Here is a 24904-nt window from a genome sequence, read left to right as displayed (position 1 = left end):
CCGTGGCCCACGGACACCTGCAGCCGTGCCCGGGCTGCTCAGAGCCACCTGAGCCCGGGCTGGGCAGTCACTGCTGGAGCCCGGCTGTGCCGTTGGGCTTCCCCCCTCTGCTGACCAGTGGGGCATGCTGCGGAGGGCTACCTGAGTCTCGTACACGCCTTCGACGTCGGGTGCTGACAGCTCAGCACCGATCTCGTTGCTGTGCTCCTGGTAGGCATCCTCTGGCACGCAGTACTCATAGAGATTGTAGACCACGCCAGAGCGAGGGAGGACCCGGTTCACCTGGGGACAGTGTGGGCGGCAGTGGGTAAGTGGCGAGGTCTGCTGTGTGCCCGTGTGCAGTGCACTGTCTAGAGTGCTGGGCCTGTGTGCCCACAGCGATGATGTGACCCCACTGCAGCCACCTCACCCAGTGATCACAGCCAGAAGGTCTGCACACACAGTTGTTGTTGTTGTGTTTGAGAGATCTTCACTATAGGGTGCGTTTGTTCGCCAGAGAGACAGAAAACGAGAAGTCACTCCCCCACGGGGGAATGGCCACACCACAATCTCTTCTGTTTTCTCCTCTTGGGATTTTGGGCATGCATGCACACATGTCTGACGTGAGTTTTAAGTTGCTGGATTTAGGACTCGAACTGCGGAGGAGTTCTGAGAGGAGAATGGTCCTGTAGGGACCAGTGAGCACACATGCCCTGTAGGGGACTAGTGAGCACGCATGCCCTGTAGGGGACTAGTGAGCACACATGCCCTGTAGGGGACCAGTGAGCACGCATGCCCTGTAGGGGACTAGTGAGCACGCATGCCCTGTAGGGGACTAGTGAGCACACATGCCCTGTAGGGACCAGTGAGCACGCATGCCCTGTAGGGGACTAGTGAGCACACATGCCCTGTAGGGGACTAGTGAGCACACTTGCCCTGTAGGGACCAGTGAGCACACATGCCCTGTAGGGGACCAGTGAGCACACATGCCCTGTAGGGGACCAGTGAGCACACATGCCCTGTAGCTCATTCACACGAGAGAGACAGAGGGGGAGAGAGAGACTCGGGAGTTAGCTTGAAGAGATGGGGTGAACTTGAGTCTTAAAAAATAGTGTGTTCATGGGACTAGCAGTTAGTGTAATGGCTATGTCGCTGGATTCCCATGTAGTAGACTGTGGTTCAAGTCCCGTTCCCGGTGGCTTAAACTCACGCCAGGCGTGTGTGCGTGTGTGCCCAAGATTCCAAGAGGAGAATGGAGGAGAAGGGATTGCGGCGTGGCCATTCCCCCGGGGGGTGATTTCTCACTTTTTGTCTCTCTGTCTCTCTCTGTCTGTCTGGCGAGCACATGCGCCCCATAGCAAAAGCTTCTCCAAAAAAAGAAAAGAAAAAAAAAATAGTGTGTCCAAAGAATCTGCTACAGGGCCCCATCATACGAAGTTCTGGCAGGTCAGGCACATCTACAGGCACAGAGAGGCAAGAGCCAGACCCATGGGTTGCACAGAAGTGGCAGGGGTGACGGAAATGCCTGTAGACAGCACAGGCATGTTGGTTGTCGAGGGGACCAGACCCAACATCTGCATCTAACTGCACATTGCTTACGCCTCTGCATGCTCCCGAGTGGGAAGGGACAGGCCTGGCTATAACTGATCTTAAACACTGAACAGGGGGACCAGTGGGCAGTGTAATGCCTATGTCGCTAGACTCACACTTAGTCAACCATGGTTCAAGTCCTGGACCCAGTGGCTTAAAACTCATGCCAGACACATGTGCGTGGTGCCTAAAATCACAAGAGGAGACTGGAGGAGGGATTGAGGCGTGGCCATCCCCCAGGAGGGTGATTTCTCACTTTCCCTCCTCACTGTCTCTCTCTGGTGAGCACATGTACCCTAAGGCCAAAACCTCATTAAAAAAAAAAAAGAAATAAAAAATTAGGGACCGGCAGTTTGCATAATGGCTATGTCGCTGGACTCCCACGTAGTTGACTGCAGTTCAAGTCCTGGACCCAACAGTTCAAGTTCCGGTGGCTTAAACTCACACCGAGTATAGTATGCGTGCATGCCCAAGATACTGAGAGGAGAATGGAGAAGGGATTGCGGCGTGGCCATCTCCCCCTGGGGGGGGTGTGTGATTTCTCGCTTTCTGTCTCTCTTATCTCTCTCTCTGGTGAGCGCATGTGCCCTACAACAAAAACCTCTCCAAAATAAGAAAAAAATAAAATAAAAATAAATAGGCGAGTATGTAGTATATTAATTTATATCCCAATAAAGCTCTCTTTTTAAAAGAATTATTTATCTTTCTTTCTTTCTTTATTTATTTAAATTTGACCAGAGAGGGACAGAGTGAAAGAGAGAGAGAGAGAGAGAGAGAGAGAGAAAGGGAAAACAAGAAAGCAAGCCTCCAGGTCCAGGACTCAAACCACAGTCAGCCATATGGGAGTCCACATCCCTTAACCACCACGCCACCTGCCAGATCCCCAGTAAAGCTGCTAACCACCTCCAATAGACGTCTACTCAGACCATGCCCCGCTCCACAGGCATCACCGACAGTGAGATCGGAGCACCCAGCCCTGCGGGCAGTGCCGGTGCCTGCACAACCACCCTGCTTTCGCTCAGTGCTCACGGACATCACCACCTCACCCTCTCTCTTCTTAGGTTTCTGCCATAGGGCGTTGTGCTCGCTGGGGAGATAGAGAGAAAGAGAGAGAAATCTCCCCTACTGGGGACGGCCATGCCACAATCCCTTCTCTAGTCTCTTCTCAGGATTTTGAGCCCTTGTGCATGTGCCCAGCATGTTTTTAAAGTCGCAGGTCTGCAGCTTAAACTGCTCAGGCAGCCATGCGGGGTGCAGCTCCCATACTCTCCACACTGCTACTGGCCCTAACTGGCTCTTACAGGGGCTCCACCCACACTCAGTGCTGCCCCACGCTCCTGACAGTTCTCCTCGTGGCTTCCTGTCACTGTGGGAACCACCTCTAAGGCTGATCAGGCCGGTGACTGCAGTATCCAACGACACCAGCTGCCTCCCTACCTTGCGATACGAAGGCCCCTCCTCTGCCTTGGCCACCCGCTGGTTCACGTAGAACACCCGTGGGATGCTCAGCTTGATGCAGTGTAAGTCGTTGCCGATGACAGCCCAGAGTCGGAACAGGCCGGCCTGGCTGGTCTCGCTGATCTGAAAGGAAACAGAACAGGTCCTCGAAGTTCAAGGCCTGCCCATCCTCCACTGCAGACCACAGGGCCTGGCCGGTACCCCTTCCCTGTCCCATAGGTAGTGCTGCTTCCCCAGGGGCTCACACCTGCACAATCTGCCACGGAAGGTCCAGAACACTGCGGGCAGTTCTTCGCAAGAAGCTCCCAAGCCCTGTGGCAGGCCCTTCGCGGACAGCTCCAGGCCTCAGTGTGTCCCCTGCTGACTCTAGACGTTGCCTCTTCCTGCGGGCGAGGCGCTGTCGAGCTTGCAGCTGCCACTTCTTCTTATGGAACTGGAGCCAGACCAGCCACTCTTCCTGGGACAGACAGTAAACACGCAGATAAGCAGTGGGAAATGGAGACATGCCTGTAACTCCTGTTAGCATCACCAGCTTCCAATAAGCACTAGGCAGTGGTCTTTCTTTCTTTCCTTTTAAAGAATTAACTTATTTAACTTTATTTATTTATTATTTAACTTGACCAGAGAGATAGAGTGATAGACAGAAAGTAAGAAAGTAAGCCACCAGGTTTGGGACTCGAACCACAGTTGGCTGTGCGAGAATCCAGTGTCCTTAACCACCACACCATCTGCCGGACCCTGGGCATTGATCTTAAAACATTTAACAAACAAAAACTCACAAGTCCATGGTAATACTTTAAAAAGAGAGAGAAAGTGAAGAGGCTTGGGTGCCCTGGGTCAGGACTTGCCTTGGGGTCACAGTTCCCTGCCTCCAGCTCCAGCTCCTCACCTGGGTGGTGCCAAGCACGGGAGGCTGCCCCAAGATCTCCTGCCAGGGCACAGTCAGCGAGAGGTCCTGAGAATCCTCCTGACTCTCCCAGAGGACCCGCTTCCTCTTGGTAGCAACAGGGACTGGCGGGCGAGGTTGCTTAGAGAGGCCGAAGTCCTCCATGTCCGGAGCACCTGGCCTTGGACTGCCTTCTGGGGCCTGGGCCGTCAGGACCTGGAAAGACCCAACCAAGCCTTCAAACTAGGGCTCGTCCCCATAAACAGTGCTTCCAGTAATGTAACAAGCACGTCACCTGAAACGGAATGTGCACTAATCGAACTTTAACTTACTTTTGCCTTAGGTCATGTGTGCTCGCAGGAGAGAGACAAAGACGGAAAAGGAGAAATCACCCCCCGGGGGGATGGCCATGACACAGGCCCTTCTCTATTCTCCTCTCTGGACTTCAGGCACACACGTGCACGCACATGGACCCAGACCTGAGCAGAGTACCTTGAAAATCACACCAGGAACATGTTCATGCGTGCCCCAAATCCCAAGAAGAGAATGGAGAAGGGATTGCAGCAGGGCCGCCCTGGGGGGTGATTTCCCACTTTCCCTGTCACTCTCTCGTCTCGTCTTTGTTTTTGGAGAGGTTTTTGCTATAGGGCACGTGCACTCGCCAGACAGACAGAGAGAGAGACAGAAAGCGAGAAATCACCCCCCAGGGGGGATGGTCATGCCGCAATCCCTTCTCCTCCATTCTCCTCCATTCTCCTCTCGGGATCTTGGGCACGCACACACGCCCGGCGTGAGTTTTAAGCCACCAGGTTCGGGACACGAACCGCGGTCAACTACGTGGGAGTCCAGTGACATAGCCATTACACTAAATGGTTTATCCCTCGTCTGGTCTTTCTCCAGCGAATGTCTGTGCCCTATGGGAATAACTAAAAAAATGTAAAAAGTCAGGCCAGTCACCTTACTGCACCGCTGTAGGCAGCCTTCCCAGTTGGCCCAATGACCCTCACCCCCAGTGCCCATGCCCCGTTGACTCCCTGCCGGAGTGTGGGTGAGACCCAGTGACATGCCTCTAACTGAATAGGTTACCAAAGAAGCAATGTTGTTTCTGAGAACAGATACAAATACGGCACTTCTGTCCTCATTAAGAGCTTATTCCAAAGAAGCTGCTCTGGTGTGAGCTGTCCATGAAGACTCCCAGAGTGGGGAGCTCAGGCCTGCCACCTGCCCTACTTAATACGCATGGAGTACCCGCACTCTACGGTAGACCAAAAACAGCTATGGACACTGAAGACAGTGTGGAAGTAGGGAAGAGTACAGAGAAGGAAACTGGGGAGAAGAAAATGGAAAGGCATAACATTTGTGGGACACAGAAATGGTTTACTGCCTGTTAGTGACAACATATATGGTATTCTCAACCGGACTAGTCTGAGAAGTATTACAGATGGAGTAAATTCTCTTTTTTAAAAATTATTTATTTTAATTTGACCGGAGACAGACAGAGAAAAAATGAGAAAGCAAGCCACCAGGTCTGGGACTCGAACTATGGTCAGCCATGTAGGAGTGTCCAGTGCCTTAAACACCATGCCACTTGCTGTCCCCATGTAAATTCTCTTTAACAAGCCAAATGATGTATAGTGATTGAATGTTAAAAAAAATAAAAAATAAAAAATAAATTAAGGGACCAGCAGTTAGCGTAATGGCTATGCTGCTGAACTCCCATGTAGTCGACCGCGGTTTGAGTCCCGGACCCAGTGGCTTAAATTCATGCTGGGCGCGTGTGCGTGTGTGCCCAAGATCCCGAGAGGAGAATGGAGAAGGGATTGCGGCATGACCATCCCCCCTGGGGGGGTGATTTCTCGCTTTCTGTCTTTCTCTGTCTTTCTAGCAAGTGCACGCGCCCTATAGCGAAAACCTCTCAAAAAAAATAAAATAAAATAAGATGAAAAAATATAATTTTCAAATTCTCTTGTGTTTTCACTTTATGGCAACTGCTACACTCTGAAAATGTTTGTTTTTTTAAAATTTATTTTCTATTGTGGAAACTTTGAGAGGTTTTTGCTATAGGGCACACGTGCTCACCAGAAAGACAGAAACAGAAAGCGAGAAATCAACCCCCAGGGGGATGGCCATGCCGCAATCCCTTCTCCTCCATTCTCCTCTCGGGATCTTGGGCACGCACACACGCCCGGCGTGAGTTTTAAGCCACTGGGTCCAGGACTAGAACTGCGGTCGACTACATGGGAGTCCAGTTGACATAGCCATCATGTCAACTGCTGGTCCCACCCATATTGTAGAAACTTTCAAACAGACACAAAAGTACAGTGATGGGGACCAGATGGCGTAACGGTTATGTTGCTGGACTCACACATAGTCAACTGTGGTTCGAGTCCTGGACCTGGCGGCTTAAACTCATGCTGGGCACATGTGTGTGCGTGCCCAAAATCCCAAGAAAAGAATGGAGAAGAGATTGTGGTGTGGCCATCCCCCCTGGGGGATGATTCCGTGTTTTCTGTCTTTCTGGTGAGCACACGTACCCAATAGCTAAAAAATCTCTCTTAAAGAAGGAAAAAAAGTACAGTGATAAACCCCATGTTCCTATCACCCAGATTCAACCATTAATGTTCTGCCATTCTTGTTTAAGGCTACAGATTTAAATTTTAATGAACTGATCAATCTTTCCTTTCTGATTTTTTTTTTTTTTTGAGAGGTTTTTGCTATAGGGCGCGTGCGCTCGCCAGAAAGAGACAGAGAGACAGAAAGTGAGAAATCACCCCCCAGGGGGGATGGCCACACCGCAATCCCTTCTCTTCCATTCTCCTCTCAGGATCTCGGGCACGCATGCACATATATATATATATATATACACATTTTTTTTTTTTAAAGAGGTTTTTGCTATAGGATACATGCACCCGTCAGAGAGATAGAAAACGAGAAATCACCCCCCAGGGAAATGGCCACACCTCAACCCCTTCTCCATTCTCCTCGCAGGATTTTGGGCACACACGCACACGTGCCCAGCCTGAGTTTCAAGCCTCTGGATCCCAGACTTGAACTGCAGTCGGCCATGTAGGAATTCAGTGAGGTAAACACTATGTCATCTGCTGATCCTGTGATCTGTAGTTTTTATGTGTGCCTTTCAGAAGCCCTTTGCAACCCAGCAGGTGGCACAGAGGTTAAGGCAGCTGGATCCCACAAGGTCAACTGTGCAGTCCAAGAAACAGCAGCTTGAAAAACATGCCAGGCATCTGGGTGTGCATGTCCAAAATCTGGAGAGGATAATGAAGAAGGAATTGTGCAATGGCCACCCTTCAGGGAGTGGAGGTGACTTCTCACTTCTCCCCTTTCTCTGTCTTAAGACAGGACATAAGCCTTACAACAAGTTATACTGTTATTCTACTTGGAATTTGTTCTTATACTCAGTTTGAGAGCAACTTAACCTTAAAAATACAAGTAACTATTTCCCCAGCATGACTCACGAACGGCCCAGTCCCTCCCCTCCCGTGCCGTGCCGTGTCCCACCAGGCCCCATTTACAGGCGGGTCTGTGCCTGGGCTCCCAGTTACTCCAGCTGCTCTGTGCGACCTTGTAGAGACAGAATGGGACACGGTCAGTCCTGCTACACAGTAAGACAAATATCCCCTCCTCAATCCCCAGAATGGCTTTGGTTATCTATTTATTTAAATTGCTAGAAGGTGTGCACACTTGCCAGAGAGAAGACGGGGAAAGGCCCCCAATGGGCACGATCTTGCCACACACAGTCCTTTCTCTTGCACTTCCCCATCATGTCGGGATTTCAGGCATGCAGGCACACATGCGTAGTGTGTTCTTCAAGCCACTGGGGATAGGATTTGAACTGAACCCAGTGGGATCTAGTCCCCTTAGCACTAGGCTATAGAGCTAGCCCACACTGGCTGTTATTTCAATTTGCTATAGGGCACACATGCTTGCTGCAGAGACAGAGGGGTGGGGGTGAGAAAACACCCTTTGGGGGAGATAGCCACACTGCAGTCCCTTCTCCAGTCTTCTCTCAGGATTTTGGGCATGCATGCACATGTGCCGAGTGTTTTTCTAGCTGCCAGGTCTAGGACGTAAACCATGCAGTCAGCCTCATGGGACCCAGCTGCCTTAGCTGCAACGCCACTGGTTAGTCGTACCTTTACTCTTCATACAAAGTTTTGGATTAGTCTGTCGAGTTCTACCCAAAAGACCTCCTGCATACGTTCTTACCGATTACAGCGAATGTGTGGGCTAATTCAGGGCAAAGTGCCCCACTCGACAGTCCTCCCACCCACGGAGATAGCACCTCGGACTCGTGTGGGAAAGCCTCACCCTAAGTAAAACTGTACCGCCCTTTCCATAAAAGCTTGCATCAGGGCCAGCAGGTACTGTGGAGGCTAAGGTCACAGACCCTACACAAGTCAGCTCTGTGGTTTGAGTCTCAGACCCAGTGCCTTGAAAACTGTGCCAGGCTCATGTGTGCATGTACCCAAGATCCTGCGAGAACGGAGAAGGGATTATGGCGTGGTCATCCCCCTGGGGGTTGATTTCCCACTCCCTCCTCCAACCCCAGCTCTGGAAAGTACACACTGACAGCAAAACTTAAAAACTCACACACATTTTGTTATCATTAACTTATCCCCACGTACATTATTTGCTTCTATAAGAAAAGTTATCTTCTGGGGCCAACAGGTGGTGTGGTGGTTAAGGGCACTGGACTCCCACGTGGCCGACTATGGTTCAAGTCCTGGATATGGTAGCTTCCTTTCTCACTTTATCTCTTGCTCAGTCCTTTTCTGGTCAAATCAAGGTAAGTAAATAAAGTTAAATAAAATAATTCTTAAAAAAAAAAAGTTATCTTCCCAAAAATATTTTGTTTCTACTACAAAAGAAAACTACAAATTTTGATGTAATACCTATAATCATCGTCAACTATTTCTATTACTGAAATGTCTTAGGACAATTATCTGAGTTTCCTTACATTTTGTGTTAACAAATCGTATCTGTAAACAGTAAGTTCTACGTGTCGCTTTCAGTCTTTAAAACGTAAATCTGTCTCTGTGTCGGCCAGGCCCTCTAAACAAGTGTGAACATCAGTGGACTAGCAGGCTCCCGTCCCTTGCTCCTCACTGCAGGGCTCCTGAGGTTCTGTGTCAAACACCTGAGTTAGAGCTGCTTTGGCGAGTGCACCTTATCAGCAAACAGCTTCTGTACTCTGACTTGGTTGCTTAAACTGTTATGGTGAACAGACAGCAAAATTTATCGAGTATTTTTTCTGTATCTATTTGCGATGATCCCATGAGTCTTCTCTTTAATGGTGAATTACCAGATTTCTCTTGGGAGTGCAGCAGCACGACACAATGTTTTTTTTAAGGTTTTTGCCATAGGGCAGGTGTGCTTGCCAGAGAGGAGAGAGACAGTGAGAGGAAAAGTGAAAAATCACTTTCCAGGAGGGATGGCCACCCTACAATCCCTTCTCCATTCTCCTCCTGGGATTTTGGGCACACACACACACGGTGTGATTTTCAAGCTGTCAGGTCTGGGACTTGAACTATGGCTGGCCATGTGGGAGTCCAGTGCCTTAACTACCATGTAACCTGCTGGCTTCAGCATGCTTAAATTTTACAACCCAGTCCACGCCAGAGTCTGAGAATGCACCCTGTCCCACGTGCAGCACGGCAGCTCTTCACCAGCCTGCCACCATGCAGCTCCTCTTACAAGAGCAGCCCTGGAGGGAATGCAGAGGTAGGGCATCAAGGCGTACATCTTTATGGACAAGATCTACCCTAGAGGCCTGAATGAAACGTTTAAAAATTATGAGTAGCAGGGGAGGGCCTGGGCACCTGTGTGCTGTGGGGACTCTACCAGCCTGGCCCCACAGTGTTCACTGTCCTGTGCCCATCCGCACGTACCTGTCTCTTGCCCACAGGGACGAAGAGCTCACTGATCTTTTTCTGCTTATAGACATCGTTTTTCTCCAGCAACTTTTTGTGCAGCCAATCAGGGTGTTTGACACGTGGCACTGGATTCTTCACCTGCAAGATAAAGAGACTGGTCAGGGGGAGAGCCTTGTCTCCGCACCTTGGCCTTCAGCCACATCCTGTGCCCACTGGCTCTTGCCCTGACCTGCTGCAGAGCCGCAGGGATCGTGATGATCTTCTGGATGGCGCTTCCCAGCCGTTCGAGGTAGTAGTCCCAGTCGAGAATCTGAGCATGCAGGAAGTGGGTAAGGAGAAGCAGCAGTGACAGGCAGTCTGCAAGCTCTACTGCACACCAAGCATTCTGCTAAACGCTTGGTGTCTTAAGACAAATTGGCACTCACGGTCCGAATGTCGAAGTCTTGAAGGGAAGAGCTCTTAAGCCACTTCCGGAGGAAATGCCTCCTCACTGTAGGCTCTGCTTGGAAGATGGCAAGTGGGATGGCCCTGCGTGGAGAAGGCAGACACGGAGACCGCCCTAAGTCCGAGCACAGCCTTCCCAGACACAGTCAAGGTTTGTGACCTGGTGTGTCACCTACCTTTTCACTGTTGCTACTTTGTACAAACTATACCTTGTATACAAAGCTTATCATATTTGATAACGTAAGAAGTATTCCTTTGGTTTAATGTGTTCCGCCACCCCCGTTGGTTATTTGGTCTGTTTTTAGTGTTTGGCCATTGGTAACAGGGTTCTTCATAAGTAACGGTCCTTATATAAATTACAGATCCACAGACCTGCATATATATTCACTTAAAGGCATTTCTGAAATGTTACTCATTATGTAGAACATAGAAAGGTAGGTTTCAAGCTGTCAGGTCTGGGACTTGAACTATGGCTGGCCATGTGGGAGTCCAGTGCCTTAACTACCATGTAACCTGCTGGCTTCAGCATGCTTAAATTTTACAACCCAGTCCACGCCAGAGTCTGAGAATGCACCCTGTCCCACGTGCAGCACGGCAGCTCTTCACCAGCCTGCCACCATGCAGCTCCTCTTACAAGAGCAGCCCTGGAGGGAATGCAGAGGTAGGGCATCAAGGCGTACATCTTTATGGACAAGATCTACCCTAGAGGCCTGAATGAAACGTTTAAAAATTATGAGTAGCAGGGGAGGGCCTGGGCACCTGTGTGCTGTGGGGACTCTACCAGCCTGGCCCCACAGTGTTCACTGTCCTGTGCCCATCCGCACGTACCTGTCTCTTGCCCACAGGGACGAAGAGCTCACTGATCTTTTTCTGCTTATAGACATCGTTTTTCTCCAGCAACTTTTTGTGCAGCCAATCAGGGTGTTTGACACGTGGCACTGGATTCTTCACCTGCAAGATAAAGAGACTGGTCAGGGGGAGAGCCTTGTCTCCGCACCTTGGCCTTCAGCCACATCCTGTGCCCACTGGCTCTTGCCCTGACCTGCTGCAGAGCCGCAGGGATCGTGATGATCTTCTGGATGGCGCTTCCCAGCCGTTCGAGGTAGTAGTCCCAGTCGAGAATCTGAGCATGCAGGAAGTGGGTAAGGAGAAGCAGCAGTGACAGGCAGTCTGCAAGCTCTACTGCACACCAAGCATTCTGCTAAACGCTTGGTGTCTTAAGACAAATTGGCACTCACGGTCCGAATGTCGAAGTCTTGAAGGGAAGAGCTCTTAAGCCACTTCCGGAGGAAATGCCTCCTCACTGTAGGCTCTGCTTGGAAGATGGCAAGTGGGATGGCCCTGCGTGGAGAAGGCAGACACGGAGACCGCCCTAAGTCCGAGCACAGCCTTCCCAGACACAGTCAAGGTTTGTGACCTGGTGTGTCACCTACCTTTTCACTGTTGCTACTTTGTACAAACTATACCTTGTATACAAAGCTTATCATATTTGATAACGTAAGAAGTATTCCTTTGGTTTAATGTGTTCCGCCACCCCCGTTGGTTATTTGGTCTGTTTTTAGTGTTTGGCCATTGGTAACAGGGTTCTTCATAAGTAACGGTCCTTATATAAATTACAGATCCACAGACCTGCATATATATTCACTTAAAGGCATTTCTGAAATGTTACTCATTATGTAGAACATAGAAAGGTAGGGTGCTTTCTAGAAAGAATGAATGTTTTCAAGTCACCAGCAAACTGTCAATACCTCTTTCTACAGGAAAAAAAATATATTTTTTTTAAAAAAATTTGCTATAGGAGAGAGAATTACCCCCCAAGGGGAATGGCCACACTGAAATCTCTTCTCCATTCTCCTCTCAGGATTTTGGGCACACACACACATGTGCATGGCATGTTTTTCAAGCTGCCAGTCCCAGACTCAAACGATGCCATCCATCGTGTGGGCTTCGGTCACCTTAATAACCATGTCACCTAGCTGACCTATGGGAAATATTTTTTACTTTTCTTTTTAATTGCCAGGGGGCACATGTGCTTTTTCCTGAGAGAGCGAGATTGAGAAGGGAAAGCTCTCACTAACGAAGTATGGCCACAATGCAATCTCTTCTGCATTTCTCCATTCTGCCAGAATTCCAGACACATACGCAAATATACCTGGCATGTTTTCCAAGCCAATGGGGCTGGGATTTGAACCAAGGTCAGCCTGTGAGATCTAGTTCCCTTAACCACTAGGCTATGGGCCAGCCCAATAAAAAATACTCTATCACTGGGACCAGCAGTTGGTGTAATGGCTATGTTGCTGGACTCCCACGAAATTGACTATGGTTCAAGTACCAAACCTGGTGGCTTAAGCTCACACCGGCACATGTGTGCGCACATGCCCAAGATCCCGAGAAGAGAATAGAGAAGGGATGGCGGCGTGGTTATCCCCCCTTGGGGGGTGATTTCTCTCGCTTTCTGTCTCTCTGTCTCTTTCTGGCGAGCACATGCGCCCTGTAGCAAAAACTTCTCAAAAAAACAAAACAAAACAAAATGAAAAACAAAGAACAAAAAAACCCAACTCTATCAAGTTTCAAGGCTCTGCCACTTTCTTTCTTTGGAGAGGTTTTGCCATGGGGGCTTGCGCTTGTCAGAAAGAGAGAGATGGAAAGCGAGAAATCACCTCCTGGGGGGATGGCCATGCCGCAATCCCTTCTTCTCTAGGGATCTTGGACATGCACACACACGTGCCCGGCATGAATTTAAGCCACCGGATCTGGGGCTCGAACCATGGTCGACTACATGGGAGTCCAGCGACATAGCCATTATGCCAATTGCTGGTCCCAAAGCTCTGCCACTTTCAATACTGTGAGATAACAGATTGGGTGTGTGTGTCCCCAGCCTGTTCCCTCACACAAAAGCAAACATAACACTGCTCCAGTGTTGAGCAAACACACATGTGCATGTTTAGGTTTTTGTAAGTAAAAGCATATGCATCATCCCCCAGTCGCGTTTGTAACATCAGCACGTGTACACACAAGAGGCAGAGGCACCCTCTAAGGACCTCACTTGCTGCCATCCTTTCCCCAGCCCTCAAGCTCTCAGGGTACTTGGTATCCACACACACACCAGTCCAGGGCGCTTCAGGCTGACCTGGGGGCCTGCAGCTTCCACCCTGTAGGACGCCTGCGTTACTGCTGTGCACAGCAGCTGGGCCACGGCTCACTTTCTGGGTCTACACTGTTGTAAGCTCTAACATTACAACCTAGGGACCAGCAGATGATGTAATGGTTACGTTGTTGAACTCCATGTAGTTGACTCTGATTCAAGGCTCAGACCCAGTGGCTTAAAAACTCATGCCGGGTGCATGGGCGTGTGTGCCCAAGATCCCAAAAGGAGAATGGAAGAGAAGGGATTATGGCATAGTCATCCTCCCTGGGGGGTGATTTCTCATTTTCTGTGTCTGTCTTTCTCTGTGCCTCTAGTGAGCACATGCACCCTATAGCAAAAATGTCCCTAATAAAAAGAAAGAAATTATAACCTGTAGGAACCAGCAGATGGCATAATGGCTGTATCACTGGACTCCCATGTAGCTGACCATGGTTTGAGTCCCGGACCAACTCATGCCAGGCTCATGTGTGTGCGTGTCCAACATCCTAAGAGGAGAACTGGAGAAGTTGTGGCATGGCCAGCCCCCTGGGGAGTGATTTCTCGCTTTCTACCTCTCTGTCTCTCTCCAGAGTGCACATTCCCTATAGCAAAAACTTCTCACCCCCCAAAAAAGAAGTTACGACCTATAGCTGCAATTCAATCCTTCAAACTTTCATTGTATCTCATACCCTAAAAACACACTTCCCCATCTGTCGTCAATGGACATTTACGGCACCTCGGGTCAGGCACTAACATGTGGAGGCAGCCCAGGACATGCGCTGAGAGCCAGAGGGGTAGTGTGCACCCTCTCCCTCCCCACGTCCTGCCAGGGGACAGTCAGAGCCCAGTCCACATGGCACTGAGGCCAGTCTACCTGCTCACCTACGGCCACCCCACAGTCCGCCTCCGAGCCAGACCTGCACTGGAAGGGCTCCTGGAGTTCAGCGCTGTCCCCGTGCTGGCTGCTCTCACCTCTTTTTCTTATCGATATTCAGGAATTCCTTACTTTCCTTGGGATACTGATCTATCCTGGCTCTACAGTTCCTCTTGCTGTAATGAAATTCTTCTTTACACAGATACTTGTTTTGTCTGATTTACCCCTCTCCAAAGGCCTCCCAGGGATGGGTACGCCAGCCACTGCCATCGCCAGCTTCCCTTTACTGCTGACCAGACAACCCAACACTCAGGGGCGGAACCACTGTTCTGCTCATGGTCTCTCCTGGTCACTCATGTAGTCAAGTGGCCTCCCTCTGGGCAGCAGCTGGTGCCGTCAGCCTCCTCATACCTCTTGGCCTTTAGGCAGCAAGAGAGCATCCAAGAATGGCAAAGCCCCAGGGACCAGGTTCAGAAGTCTCGCAGTTCTTCCACAGGGTTCAGTCAGCTGCTGCAAGTGCCAGGCTGCTAGACTCCGCAGGGCAGGGGAGTGGAAGTAGGCAGACCTCTCTGCCAGGAGCGAGGCAGTCACGTTATAAAGCACAACAGAGACTGGCAGGGGACAGCCCTGCCTCCAGTTTCTCTGGGCAGCTCCTCAGCCCTTCCTGCCTTTGCCACTTGTTCTCCAGGCTTCCTCATGGAGCAACTTCCAGCCCGAGGTCTGGCTGGTGGGAACGGCCTCTGAGCACCGCTGAGGCTGTGTCCCAGGAGCTGGAGAACACCCTCTTGTCGGTGCCAGGGGTTGAGACAGGTGCTCACATGACACGGGTCACCCAGAAGCTGGAATGGCCTTTTTTTCTTTTTCCCCAGAGGCTTTTGCCTCAGGATATGTGCACTCATGAGAGAGAGAGAGAGAGAGAGATGAAGAGAGAGACCGAGATGGTGAGAGGGGGGAATGGCCACACCACAACCTCTTCTCCACTCTCCTCCCTGGATCTCAGGCATGTAGACACATGTGCCGCCGGTGGGAGTTTCAAGGCACTGCGTCTGGGACTCAAACTATGGACGGCCATGTGGGAAGCCAGCTATGTAGTTGCTACACCATCTGCTGGTCCTGAAGCTAGAATGCTCTATGCAGCTCACCCTGGGCCCATGCCACCCAGAGCAGCTAGTCTTGAGAGGACGCGGGGCCTGGCCCCCGCCTGACCCTGTGATGAGACCACCCTAGCTCTCTCTGGAGCAGCACAGGTCCTCGGGAGCCTTCACCTCTCAGTGACGGGGGAGCCCTCGGGCTTGCGGGAGATGATGTAACGGCAGCTCAGCCCTGCGTCCTTGACCATCTGGTCTCCCAGGAACTCAGCCAGACGCTTCGCAGTGCTGATGGAGGTGGACTTCTGCTCCCCGTAGTCTTCCAGCTTCCGAGACATGGAACGGTTCTCAGAAATCAGCTCGAACAGCTCAGAATCAGGCATGTTGGCCGCCTGTGGGAGGGGCAGGGTCATCACAACTCAGCAGCGCCAGGCGGCTCCCAACCCATGAGCCAGGCCTGCGCTGCCCCGGGTCATGCACTCCAGCTTCGTAAGAGGCGAGGTGGGCGCTGCCGTCTGGACAATCTCACTATGGGATGGCACGTACACACCATGGGCTCTAGACTGCATGAGCCACCGAGAGCCATCCACGGACGGCACTGATGCTACAGGGAAAGGCTAAGTAAGAAGGAAAGAAAGGGAAGCTTGTGGGTTTTTTCCTGAAAGAGAAAGACAGGGACAGGAGGAGCCAGGAAAGAAACTCTGACCAGCTAGGGTATGACAGGGATCGGCAGGGGCCCGGAGGAGCCAGTGAGGTGTCCACACTGGGCCAGCGGGGCCACAGGGAGGTCCACATGGCAGTCACCTCCAGCTGTTTCTTTGCACTCATTTACCAGCTGCCTGTACAATTTGCTCGACTTGTGAATACTCTGGGTTTCCTGGTGTTGACTTTCAGATACGGGCCAACTCTCTATAGAACAGACAACGTGTAAGAGACAGAAGCACACAGCAAAGAGAGTCACAAAAAGGCTCCAGAATATCCTTGTATTATCTCCCCTATAGTGCCTGCCCCTAGAAAATAAAGTGGGAGAAGGAAAAGGCATATGCACAAAGAGGCTCCACAGAACATCGTTCACATGGAAACCTGAGGGCCAGCCAATGGTGTGTTTATGGCAGCTGGATCCCACATGGCCAATTACATGGTTCAGGTCTCAGACCTGGTGGCTTGAAAAACACGCGGGCGTGTGTGCACGCCCAAAATCCCAAGAGATGAGAAGGGAATGCAATGTGGCCGCCTTGCCCTCCCCACTGAGCGTTCGCACTCTATGGAAAAACGTGGGGGAGAAAGGGCCATGCTGCCTAGAGGGGAAAGCCTGGCATCCCTGGGTCCATCCCTGAGCTCACCTGTCACCAGCCTGCCCAGAAGCTTGGGGGACACTGGATCCCTCTCCTACAGCAGCCTTGGCGCCTCAGAGCCAGGTGAGGAGGGAGGTGAGCTCACCTTGCTGTACAGGACATCCAGCCAGTAGTCGGCCACCTTGGCCACAGAGCCATACACTTCTTCAAGTGTGCTGCCCTTGAGGAAGGCTTCAAAGACTGACGACTGGAAGATTTTAATCAGCTGCAGCTCCCCTCGGCGCTTGACCTCAAAGCCCTTGAGCTCCGCCAGGGAGCCATCTTCATTGAATACGGCATACCTAGAGAGAAGGCCCGCTCAGCCACGGGGAGCCTGGCATATTGGCTACTCCCCATTTTCCCAACACCCAGTGGGTGGCACCAGGTGGATCAGAACGATGTAGGGCCTGCAGCCCACAGAGCCAGGCACGGCAGCAAAGAGAGCAAGGATGGACAAAAAAGACCCAGGTCTGGTCCCACCCCGGTTCCAGGTCCATGTTCCTGACAGGGCTGTAAACTGTGGTTGATATTTAATTTTTAAGATTTATTTATTATTAATTTGCTATAGGGCATGTGTGTTCGCCAGAGAGAGGGAGAGAAGGAAAGTGAGAAAACAAGTCACCAGGTCGGGAACTTAAACCACAGTTGTCTGTGTGGGAATCCAAGGCCCTAACCACCCTGCCACCTGCTGGCCTCAAATGTGGTCAGTCTATGCGCCAGCAGGGAGTGTGGTGATAAAGGTGCTGGACCCCAACGGCTGATTATGCAGTACAAGACCCAAGACAAACACACTGGGTGGGCCCAGCAGCTGGTGTAACGGCTACATCGCTGGGGTCCCATGTAGGTGACCGTGGTTCGAGTCCCAGACCTGCTGGCTTAAACTCACGCTGGGTGTGTGTATGTGCGTGCCCAAGATCCCGAGAGGAGAATGGAGGAGAAGGGACTGCGGCGTGGCCATCTCCCCCTGGGGGGTGATTTCTCGCATTCTGCCTCTGTTTCTCTCTGTCTTTCTGGCAAGTGTATGCGCATTATAGTAAAAACCTCTCAAAAGGAAAAAAACACAGGGTGGGTGGGTGTGTATGCATGCACGTGTGCCCACAAACATCCTGCGAGGAGAATAGAGAGGGACTGTAGCCTTCCTCCTGAAGGGCGATTTCTCACTTCCCCTCTCTCTCTCTCTCTGACAAGCACACATGCCCTATAACAAAAATCTTATATAAAAAAAAAAGGTGGTAGATTCCAACCCATCTCCTTTCCAAAACTTCAGGGCTGTAAGTTCCTACCTCTTCTTTAGTTTCTTTCCTTCTTCCTTGGAGGCTGGAAGGATCATAGCAAGGTAGGGTCCATCGACCTCAAAAAAGATGCTGTTCTCTGAGCGGGTTACATAGGTGAGCGAGGAGGGCTCGGTCAGCTCCTGGTACTGGTCATTGGTGAAGCCTTCCTGAGGAGCAAAAGCGAGGGGGCATTGTAATGGCCCAACCCAGAAGCCCCCAAGGGCCCTCTGGAGCAGATGGACCAAAAACCAGATTCTTCAGACAACCTCACAGCAGAAAGCAAAGGCTGGGGGACCAGCAGTTAGCATAACGGCTGTGTTGCTGGACTCCCATGTAGTTGGACTGCGGTTTGAGTCCCGGACCCAGCGGCTTAAACTCACATCGGGTACGTGTGCCCAAGATCCCGGGAGGAGAATGGAGAAGGGGCTGTGGTGTGGCCATCCCCCCTGGGGGGGGATTTCTCGCTTTTTATCTGTCTCTCTCTGTCTTTCTGGCAAGCGCACGCGCCCTATAGCAAAAACCTCACCAAAAAACAAACAAAAAAAGAAAGCAAAGGCTGGTACTCCAACAACTTGGTAAGGCTCCGGTGCAAGTCACCATTTACAGGCAGACCTACAGGGCTGCAATGCTGTGTTCCCAATTACACAGCAGCGTGGAAGAGGCAGAGCATCACACCAAAACCACACGGGTGCTGTCTGAGTTTGGGGATGCAGCTGTTCTGTGCTGCTCTGCGGTGGGAGCACAGGCCCACGCATGTCAAAACCCAGAGCCGTGCCCCCTAAAGGGAATTCCAGTGTCTGCAAATTAAACACCAGTCAAACAGGATGTAGGGTACCTCCCAAGGCTGCAGACTGGGAACAAATGAACCTACAATCACCATATTCATGCATGACTAGCCCATGCCGACCCGCCCCGTCCTGATGGGTGTAAGGCTCAAGAGCAGGAACTGCACACAAAGGCTGCAGTGTGGCTGTCAGCCCGACACGGACAGTCCTGCTAGCGGCCGGGCTCTTGTTTTTTTTTTTTTTTAATTTAACTTTATTTATTATTATCATTATTTTTCATTTTGATCAGAGACAGAGAGAGAGAGAGAGGAAGTGAGAAAGCAAGCCGCCAGGTCCAAGACTTGAACCATGGTCGCCCATGTGGGAGTCCAGCGCCTTTGACCACCATGCCACTTGCCGGCCCTGCGGCCGGGCACTGTTACAGACACCAGGGTTGGACAAGACTGAGAAAATTAGACAGGTTGATCACTGCAGGAGAAAGAAGTTATAACTGAAGAAGGGAACAGAATGGAGTCGGATACAGCATTATGGACATGCACCTATGTGGATAGGCAAGACCACACGCGGCCGTGTGGGCTTCTTTCTCACACAGACACACACTCCCAGTTCACCCACTGCACATAGCTGGAGCTTTGGCACCCTGGCATGGTCTAATCAGGAACTGCGCTGTGCACCACTGAGTGTGCAAAGAAAGCACGCCAAAGACCAACAGACAGTGGCATACGGCAAACAGAGGGCCAGGACCCCGAGTCAGGAGGGACAGTGGTGGGGCACTGCCAGGGAGTGTCAGACAAAGGCTATGGCTTGGTCACAGGATGTGCCACAGAGTTTCTGAGGCTGACCACTGTACCATGGTTATTCAAGATGGTAACACTGGGAGGCAGGCAGAAGGGCGTACAGAAACCCACTGTGCTCTGTCATCTCCTGTGAGTTTGAACGCCTGGGTGTTGGGACCTGCAGATGGTGCAATGGTTACGTTGCAGGACTCCCTCGTAGTTGACTACGGCTCAGGTCCCGGACCAGTGGCTTAACTCACACCAGGTGCGTGTGCGTGCATGCCCAAGATCCCGAGAGGAGACTGGAGGAGAAGGGACTGCGGTGGGGCCGTCCCCTGGGCAGTGACTTCTCAGTTTCTGTCTCCGTCTCTCCAGCAAGTGCACGGGCCCTATAGAAAATCTCTCAGAAAAAGAAAAGCCTGGGTGTTGTGCTGGAGTAGGACAACTCACACGCTGACCTCTGAGCACAGACCTTCAGCCAACACAGAAGCACGCGAGCGAGGGAGGGCGGTGCCCAAGGGAGAGGCAAGCACACGATGCGAGGTGTTCATGGGCAGGACACCTTCTGAACTGTCAGAGTGACTGTTAGGGAGGGCCGATGGCCCAGGACTGGACGCTGACCCCTCACGGAGACCTACTCTCACCTTGACCATAATGTTCAACATGGCCCCAGGGTAGGAGATGGTGATCTTGGGCTTCTTCACACTGGTCGTCTGGATGACGAAGTTCTCTGGAAAGCTGTTTGGCAGGACACACCATATCCCATCTGTGTCCAGTTCTAAGGGCCTCCTTCAGAGACAGGGGTAAGGCTTCAGACACCAGGTTTCTGGGACCCTATGCACCCAGAACGAAATGCTAAATCCAGGCCACAGACATACGCAATGGCTGTCAACTCCCTGCTCCACCTTCGTAGCTTGAGACCTTCCATTCTTCCTACGCCTGCCCTGCTGCCCCACCCCGTGATCCCTGGCAGCGGACAGTGCCAGCTCTCACCCGATCTGCTCGATCAGCTCCCGGGCCTGGGTGATGATGTTGGCCCCTGTGAAGCAGACGATGCCGGCCATCTCCATGGAGTACCAGCGAGCCCTGGGTAGGAGAGCACACCAGCAGTGGTCCAGGCTACCAGAGGGGGTACATAGCGGGGAGGAAAGGAAACACCAAAGAGGGACAACGGAAGAAGCCTAATGCCACCCTTATTGAAGCAGGACAGAACTACGGACATTGGCTTTTCCTTGAGGACACCTCTCTGCTCCTCCTTCAGACAGCCCTCACAGCTCAGGGAAGCTCGTGAGGGCTCCAGTGCGTGCCGCTCACACTGCCCCACCCCAGCTTCAGCAGGGCTCTCACCCCGACCACCTCATTCCTTCTAAGCTTCGACACTTGTCTCTGACTTCTCTGAGAAAGTCCAAGCCTTCAGAGGCCTCCTGTCCCTCCTTGATCTCAGCTCTGCCTTCTCTGCCTTCCCCTCCCCTCTGTATGCTCTGTAGAATTCAACATATTTCAATCTCTGCCATTAAAGAGCATCTACAGGTCCCTGCTGCAGTCGAGCTCTGTGAGTAAGAGGCCAGATCCCACATGGCCACGCAGCGAGAACTCCAGCCCCGAAAGCGTGGAACACACACCAGGTACGGCACGTGCGTGACCCAGTCCTGATGGAATGGAGAAGTTGGGGGACTTGAAAGGATGGGTGTGACCACATCCCATTAAGGGGCTCTCCCTCTCTCTGGCAAGTGTGTGTCCTCTGACCATAAACAAAGAAACGATAAAGACCAACAGCGAATAAATGTAGCCTGCATCCCAAGGTACTAGCCCATGGAGAGCGACCATCGTGAGCACACAGGATGACCTAGAGACACGAAGAAACGCAGCTCCATGCGCTGCTACCTGTAGGGCGATGAAGCGGTCAACATGTGAACCCGCCAGCTAGCTGCCTGCTGTCGACACTGAAGCAGTATCGGGGTAAAAGCAGCCATGTACGCTATTGGAACTGGTCCCAAAAGATCAGAGAGACTACACGGCACCAACGGCCTCTGCATCGTCAGCCGATCAATGCCCAAGAACCATGGCTTTGCGTTGTCTCCTCCTTCCCCATCCTCTGCCCTTCAGAAGAATAAACCCGGGACTGGTTAGAGTCGTGACCACCTCCATCAGAGAAGTCGGGCCCACCCGATCTCCTCTCTCTACACTCATGGGCCTCTATTGACTTTTATGTTTATTTCTGACCCCAGCCCTGCCACTCACAAGACACACTGTGCTGAGTGATCTCCAAAACCAGCCCTGCCTTCCCCAAAGGCCCCACGCCTGGCCTTCATGCCACCTCCCTGCAATCCCGAGGCCAAGTACCACAGGGAACTTGGGCTTACCCTCCATAGCCCCCGCTGTACGACCTCTTTCCACCTCGAGTCTCCATCTAGGCCTATGGACCCCACAATGGCCCTGCCAGTCATGGCCCTGTCCCTCTTCACACATGTACAGTGGGGACCAGCAACTGCCAGGCCTGGCTGCGTCCTGAGTGGTAGTGCACATCAAGGGGCACACACACGGCTACCCAAGCCCGTCCCAACCAAGGCACTTGGCCAAGTACACCCTATGCCTCGTGGGCGCTCTGGCCCTTGTTAGCATGGCTCCTTCTCTCCCTGGCCCTAGCCCCGCCAGTCCCTGCTCCCTCACGCCAAAGCCAGCTCTCACCAGTAACCCTTGAATTGGATGAGCGGCCCCACCATGCGCCCCTCAGCCAAGCCAGAGCTGCAGGCATCCCTCCCCAGTCCCTTACCCCGGCGCTGAGCCCATCCCTCAGGGTTCCCGTATGTACGAGTCATACAGCACTCCCGAGCCCCCCAGCCTGCCCTACCCCTTGCGCATGACGTAGCCGTAGAAGGAGTTGAGGATGCACTTGTGGGCCAGCTGCAGCGAATCGTACAGCACCTCCATGTTCCTACAGCGCTTCACTCCGGACGCATCGCCTGCCTCCACAGCTGCAGCGAGCTTCTTCTTCCACACCTACAAACCAGAGACCACCGGGCACCTAGAGCTTCCCTCACGCCATCCAAGCCTTTTCATTTTTTCCTTAGAGACAGGGTCTTGCTACGTTGCCTAGACTGCTCCAGACTCGGAATTCTCTCACCTTAGCCTCCTGAGGAGCTGAGGGTACAGGGGCACGTCCTTGCACAGGGCTCCCCAAGCTCTTATTATCTAAAGAAATTAAAACTCTAGGGGACCAGCAGGTGGCGTGGTGGTTAAGGCACTGGACACTCCCACGTGGTTGACCAAGGTTGAGTCCTGCACCTCATGACTTGCTTTCTAGCTTTCTCACTTTCCCTCTCTCTGGTCAAAATAAATGAATGAATAAATAAAATTAAATAAATAATTATTTCAAAAAGTCTATAGAAAACTTGAAAAAAGTGCAATGAAGACTGTATACTCTCTTCTAAGATACGAATATTTAATATTTTATATTCTGTTGCATCCCTTTACTCCCTTCTCTGTTGGCAAGACCACTTGAAAGCAGTAGGTGTCAAAGCTTGATGGCTGCAAGTACTTCAGCACGCCTTTCTAATCGCCAGAGTGTGTGTACATGCCGGGGAGAGAGAGAGAGAAGCCACCCGAAAGGGGGCCTGGTCACGTTGCAATCCTTCTTCTCCACTTCTGCCCGTCCGCATGTAGGACATTGCATGCACACGCAGTGTGCTCCAGAGGGGCCACTTCTCAAACCGCCTGCCTTGCTGCAGCTTGCTGACACTGCTCTAGGTAACTACTTCAGAAACAGCCGTTACAAACAGTTCTGAGACCTCAGGCCAGACCGCTGACACCCACGTCCTTACTATTAATTCTCCAAGTTAAAATCAACCATACATGAATTGCTGGAGTTTGTGTACCAGCTCAGAAGACCACATCACACCCCCATGAAGGGGCCAAGAATGTCTAGGATGAAGCCAAGCAAAAGGTTTCCACTCCCGGAACTAAACTGTACTCTGCTTCTCAGAGACCTGACTCTCCAAGCTCACCTTGTGGAGCCCTTTGAACTCATAGCGCCTGTCCCGAAAGGCACGCACTGTGTCCACATAGAAGGAGTTTTCCCGCTGGCAGACAGTGGTGAGGCGCTCCTCCACCTTGGTGACGTGGGTCTTCCTGTAGGCCTTCCGGCAGTAATCTAAGCGAGGGTGGTGGTGGGGGGACATGAGACCTGCAGACTTGAGAGAGCTGGAGCAGCAGAGGGGAGACTGGGACACGGCTTTCTATGTCCAGACAGCTCAGCTAAGCGGCTAGTTTATCACCCGAAAGGACAGCCTCTGTGTTCCAACAGGTCAAATACACCGAAACCACAGAAAGAGTGCAGTTTCTGAAGAAACAGGGAGTGACACCCTGCAGAAAGAACGTAACCACCTGGCTGGCCTCAGGCTGCGACGTGCCGCAGCCCAAGGAAGACACCAAGTCAGGGCAGGGCACAGCGCTGGAGGCCACTGTGCCGAGGTGCTCACCCGCCAGCCTCCTCTTCTCATATTTGGCCTGCTCCTCACGGGACAGCTCGTGAAAGGCCCGGGCCGGCCCCTCCGGGAACAAGGCAGGGAACTTCTCTGACTCCAGCTGGTGCTGGATCCGATGGTACTCGCTGCGGCTGGCGGGCACTGGGAGGAGACAACAGGAGATGCTCGAAAGGAGAGGAGCAGTCTGGGACATGGACCACCACTTCCGGTCAACCCCACCCGTGGCCGACACTTACTGAACTCGCCCCTCCACTGCCAGGCCATCCTCCTCTGGCAGTTCGCTCCAGGCTTGTTGAAGTCACAGGCAGCACAGGTGGCCTCGTTCACCATGGCAGAGGGCTGCGAGAAGAGAGGGGAGGAAGATAGAGCAGAAAGTGAGAAAGCAGCTGGCATTCAGGTAGAGGGGCGCCCTTCCGATGTGGGACACGGTCTCACCTGGAGGCGGTTTGTCAGGATGATGTTGGGGTACATGGCCCCCACATCCAGGTGGTAGATAAGGGGACACTCGATTCGGTTAGGAACATCTTTCAGGCAGGTGAGCTTGGTCTTAATCTGATCACACACCTATAGGGAAAGGGGAAACAAAATGAGGCTGGAGACCCAGGTAAGGGCTGGGGAACTGTACATGGTAACCAAGATAGGACCATGGGGAACCAGCAGTTAGCGTAATGGCTGTGTCGCTGGATTCCCATAGTTGACCACGGTTCGCGTCCCGGACCCGGTGGCTTAAACTCATGCCGGGCGCGTGTGCATGCGTGCCCAGGATCCCAAGAGGAGAATGGAGGAGAAGGGATTGCAGTGTGGCCATCCCCCCAGGGGGTGATTTCTCACTTTCTGTCTCTCTGTCTCTGTCTGTCTGTCTGGCGAGCACACGCGCCCTATAGCAAAAACCTCTCCAAAAAAAAAAGAAA

The 24904-nt window shown here is 52.0% G+C and overlaps 1 protein-coding gene across 1 annotated transcript in view; it reads right to left on the bottom strand.

The window, feature by feature from the left end:
• The window catches only part of POLE (DNA polymerase epsilon, catalytic subunit), a 66328-nt gene that overhangs the window by 23354 nt on the left and 18070 nt on the right, over window positions 1–24904 (bottom strand). The window contains exons 17-33 of the mRNA XM_006147335.3: window positions 24429–24557; window positions 24230–24332; window positions 23988–24134; window positions 23514–23659; window positions 22361–22509; window positions 20503–20595; window positions 20154–20298; window positions 17958–18115; window positions 16781–16976; window positions 15518–15732; window positions 11490–11592; window positions 11294–11374; window positions 11080–11202; window positions 3917–4129; window positions 3275–3484; window positions 3007–3150; window positions 142–282 (exon numbers count right to left, since the gene is read on the bottom strand). Of these exons, the coding sequence (XP_006147397.3) occupies window positions 142–282; window positions 3007–3150; window positions 3275–3484; window positions 3917–4129; window positions 11080–11202; window positions 11294–11374; window positions 11490–11592; window positions 15518–15732; window positions 16781–16976; window positions 17958–18115; window positions 20154–20298; window positions 20503–20595; window positions 22361–22509; window positions 23514–23659; window positions 23988–24134; window positions 24230–24332; window positions 24429–24557 (2496 nt within the window). The remainder of the gene's footprint in view (window positions 1–141; window positions 283–3006; window positions 3151–3274; window positions 3485–3916; window positions 4130–11079; window positions 11203–11293; window positions 11375–11489; window positions 11593–15517; window positions 15733–16780; window positions 16977–17957; window positions 18116–20153; window positions 20299–20502; window positions 20596–22360; window positions 22510–23513; window positions 23660–23987; window positions 24135–24229; window positions 24333–24428; window positions 24558–24904) is intronic.

Source organism: Tupaia chinensis, unplaced genomic scaffold, assembly GCF_000334495.1.
Source record: "Tupaia chinensis unplaced genomic scaffold, TupChi_1.0 Scaffold000211_1, whole genome shotgun sequence".
Classification (NCBI taxonomy): Eukaryota; Metazoa; Chordata; class Mammalia; order Scandentia; family Tupaiidae; genus Tupaia; species Tupaia belangeri.
This window is presented reverse-complemented; position numbering and strand designations above follow the sequence as displayed.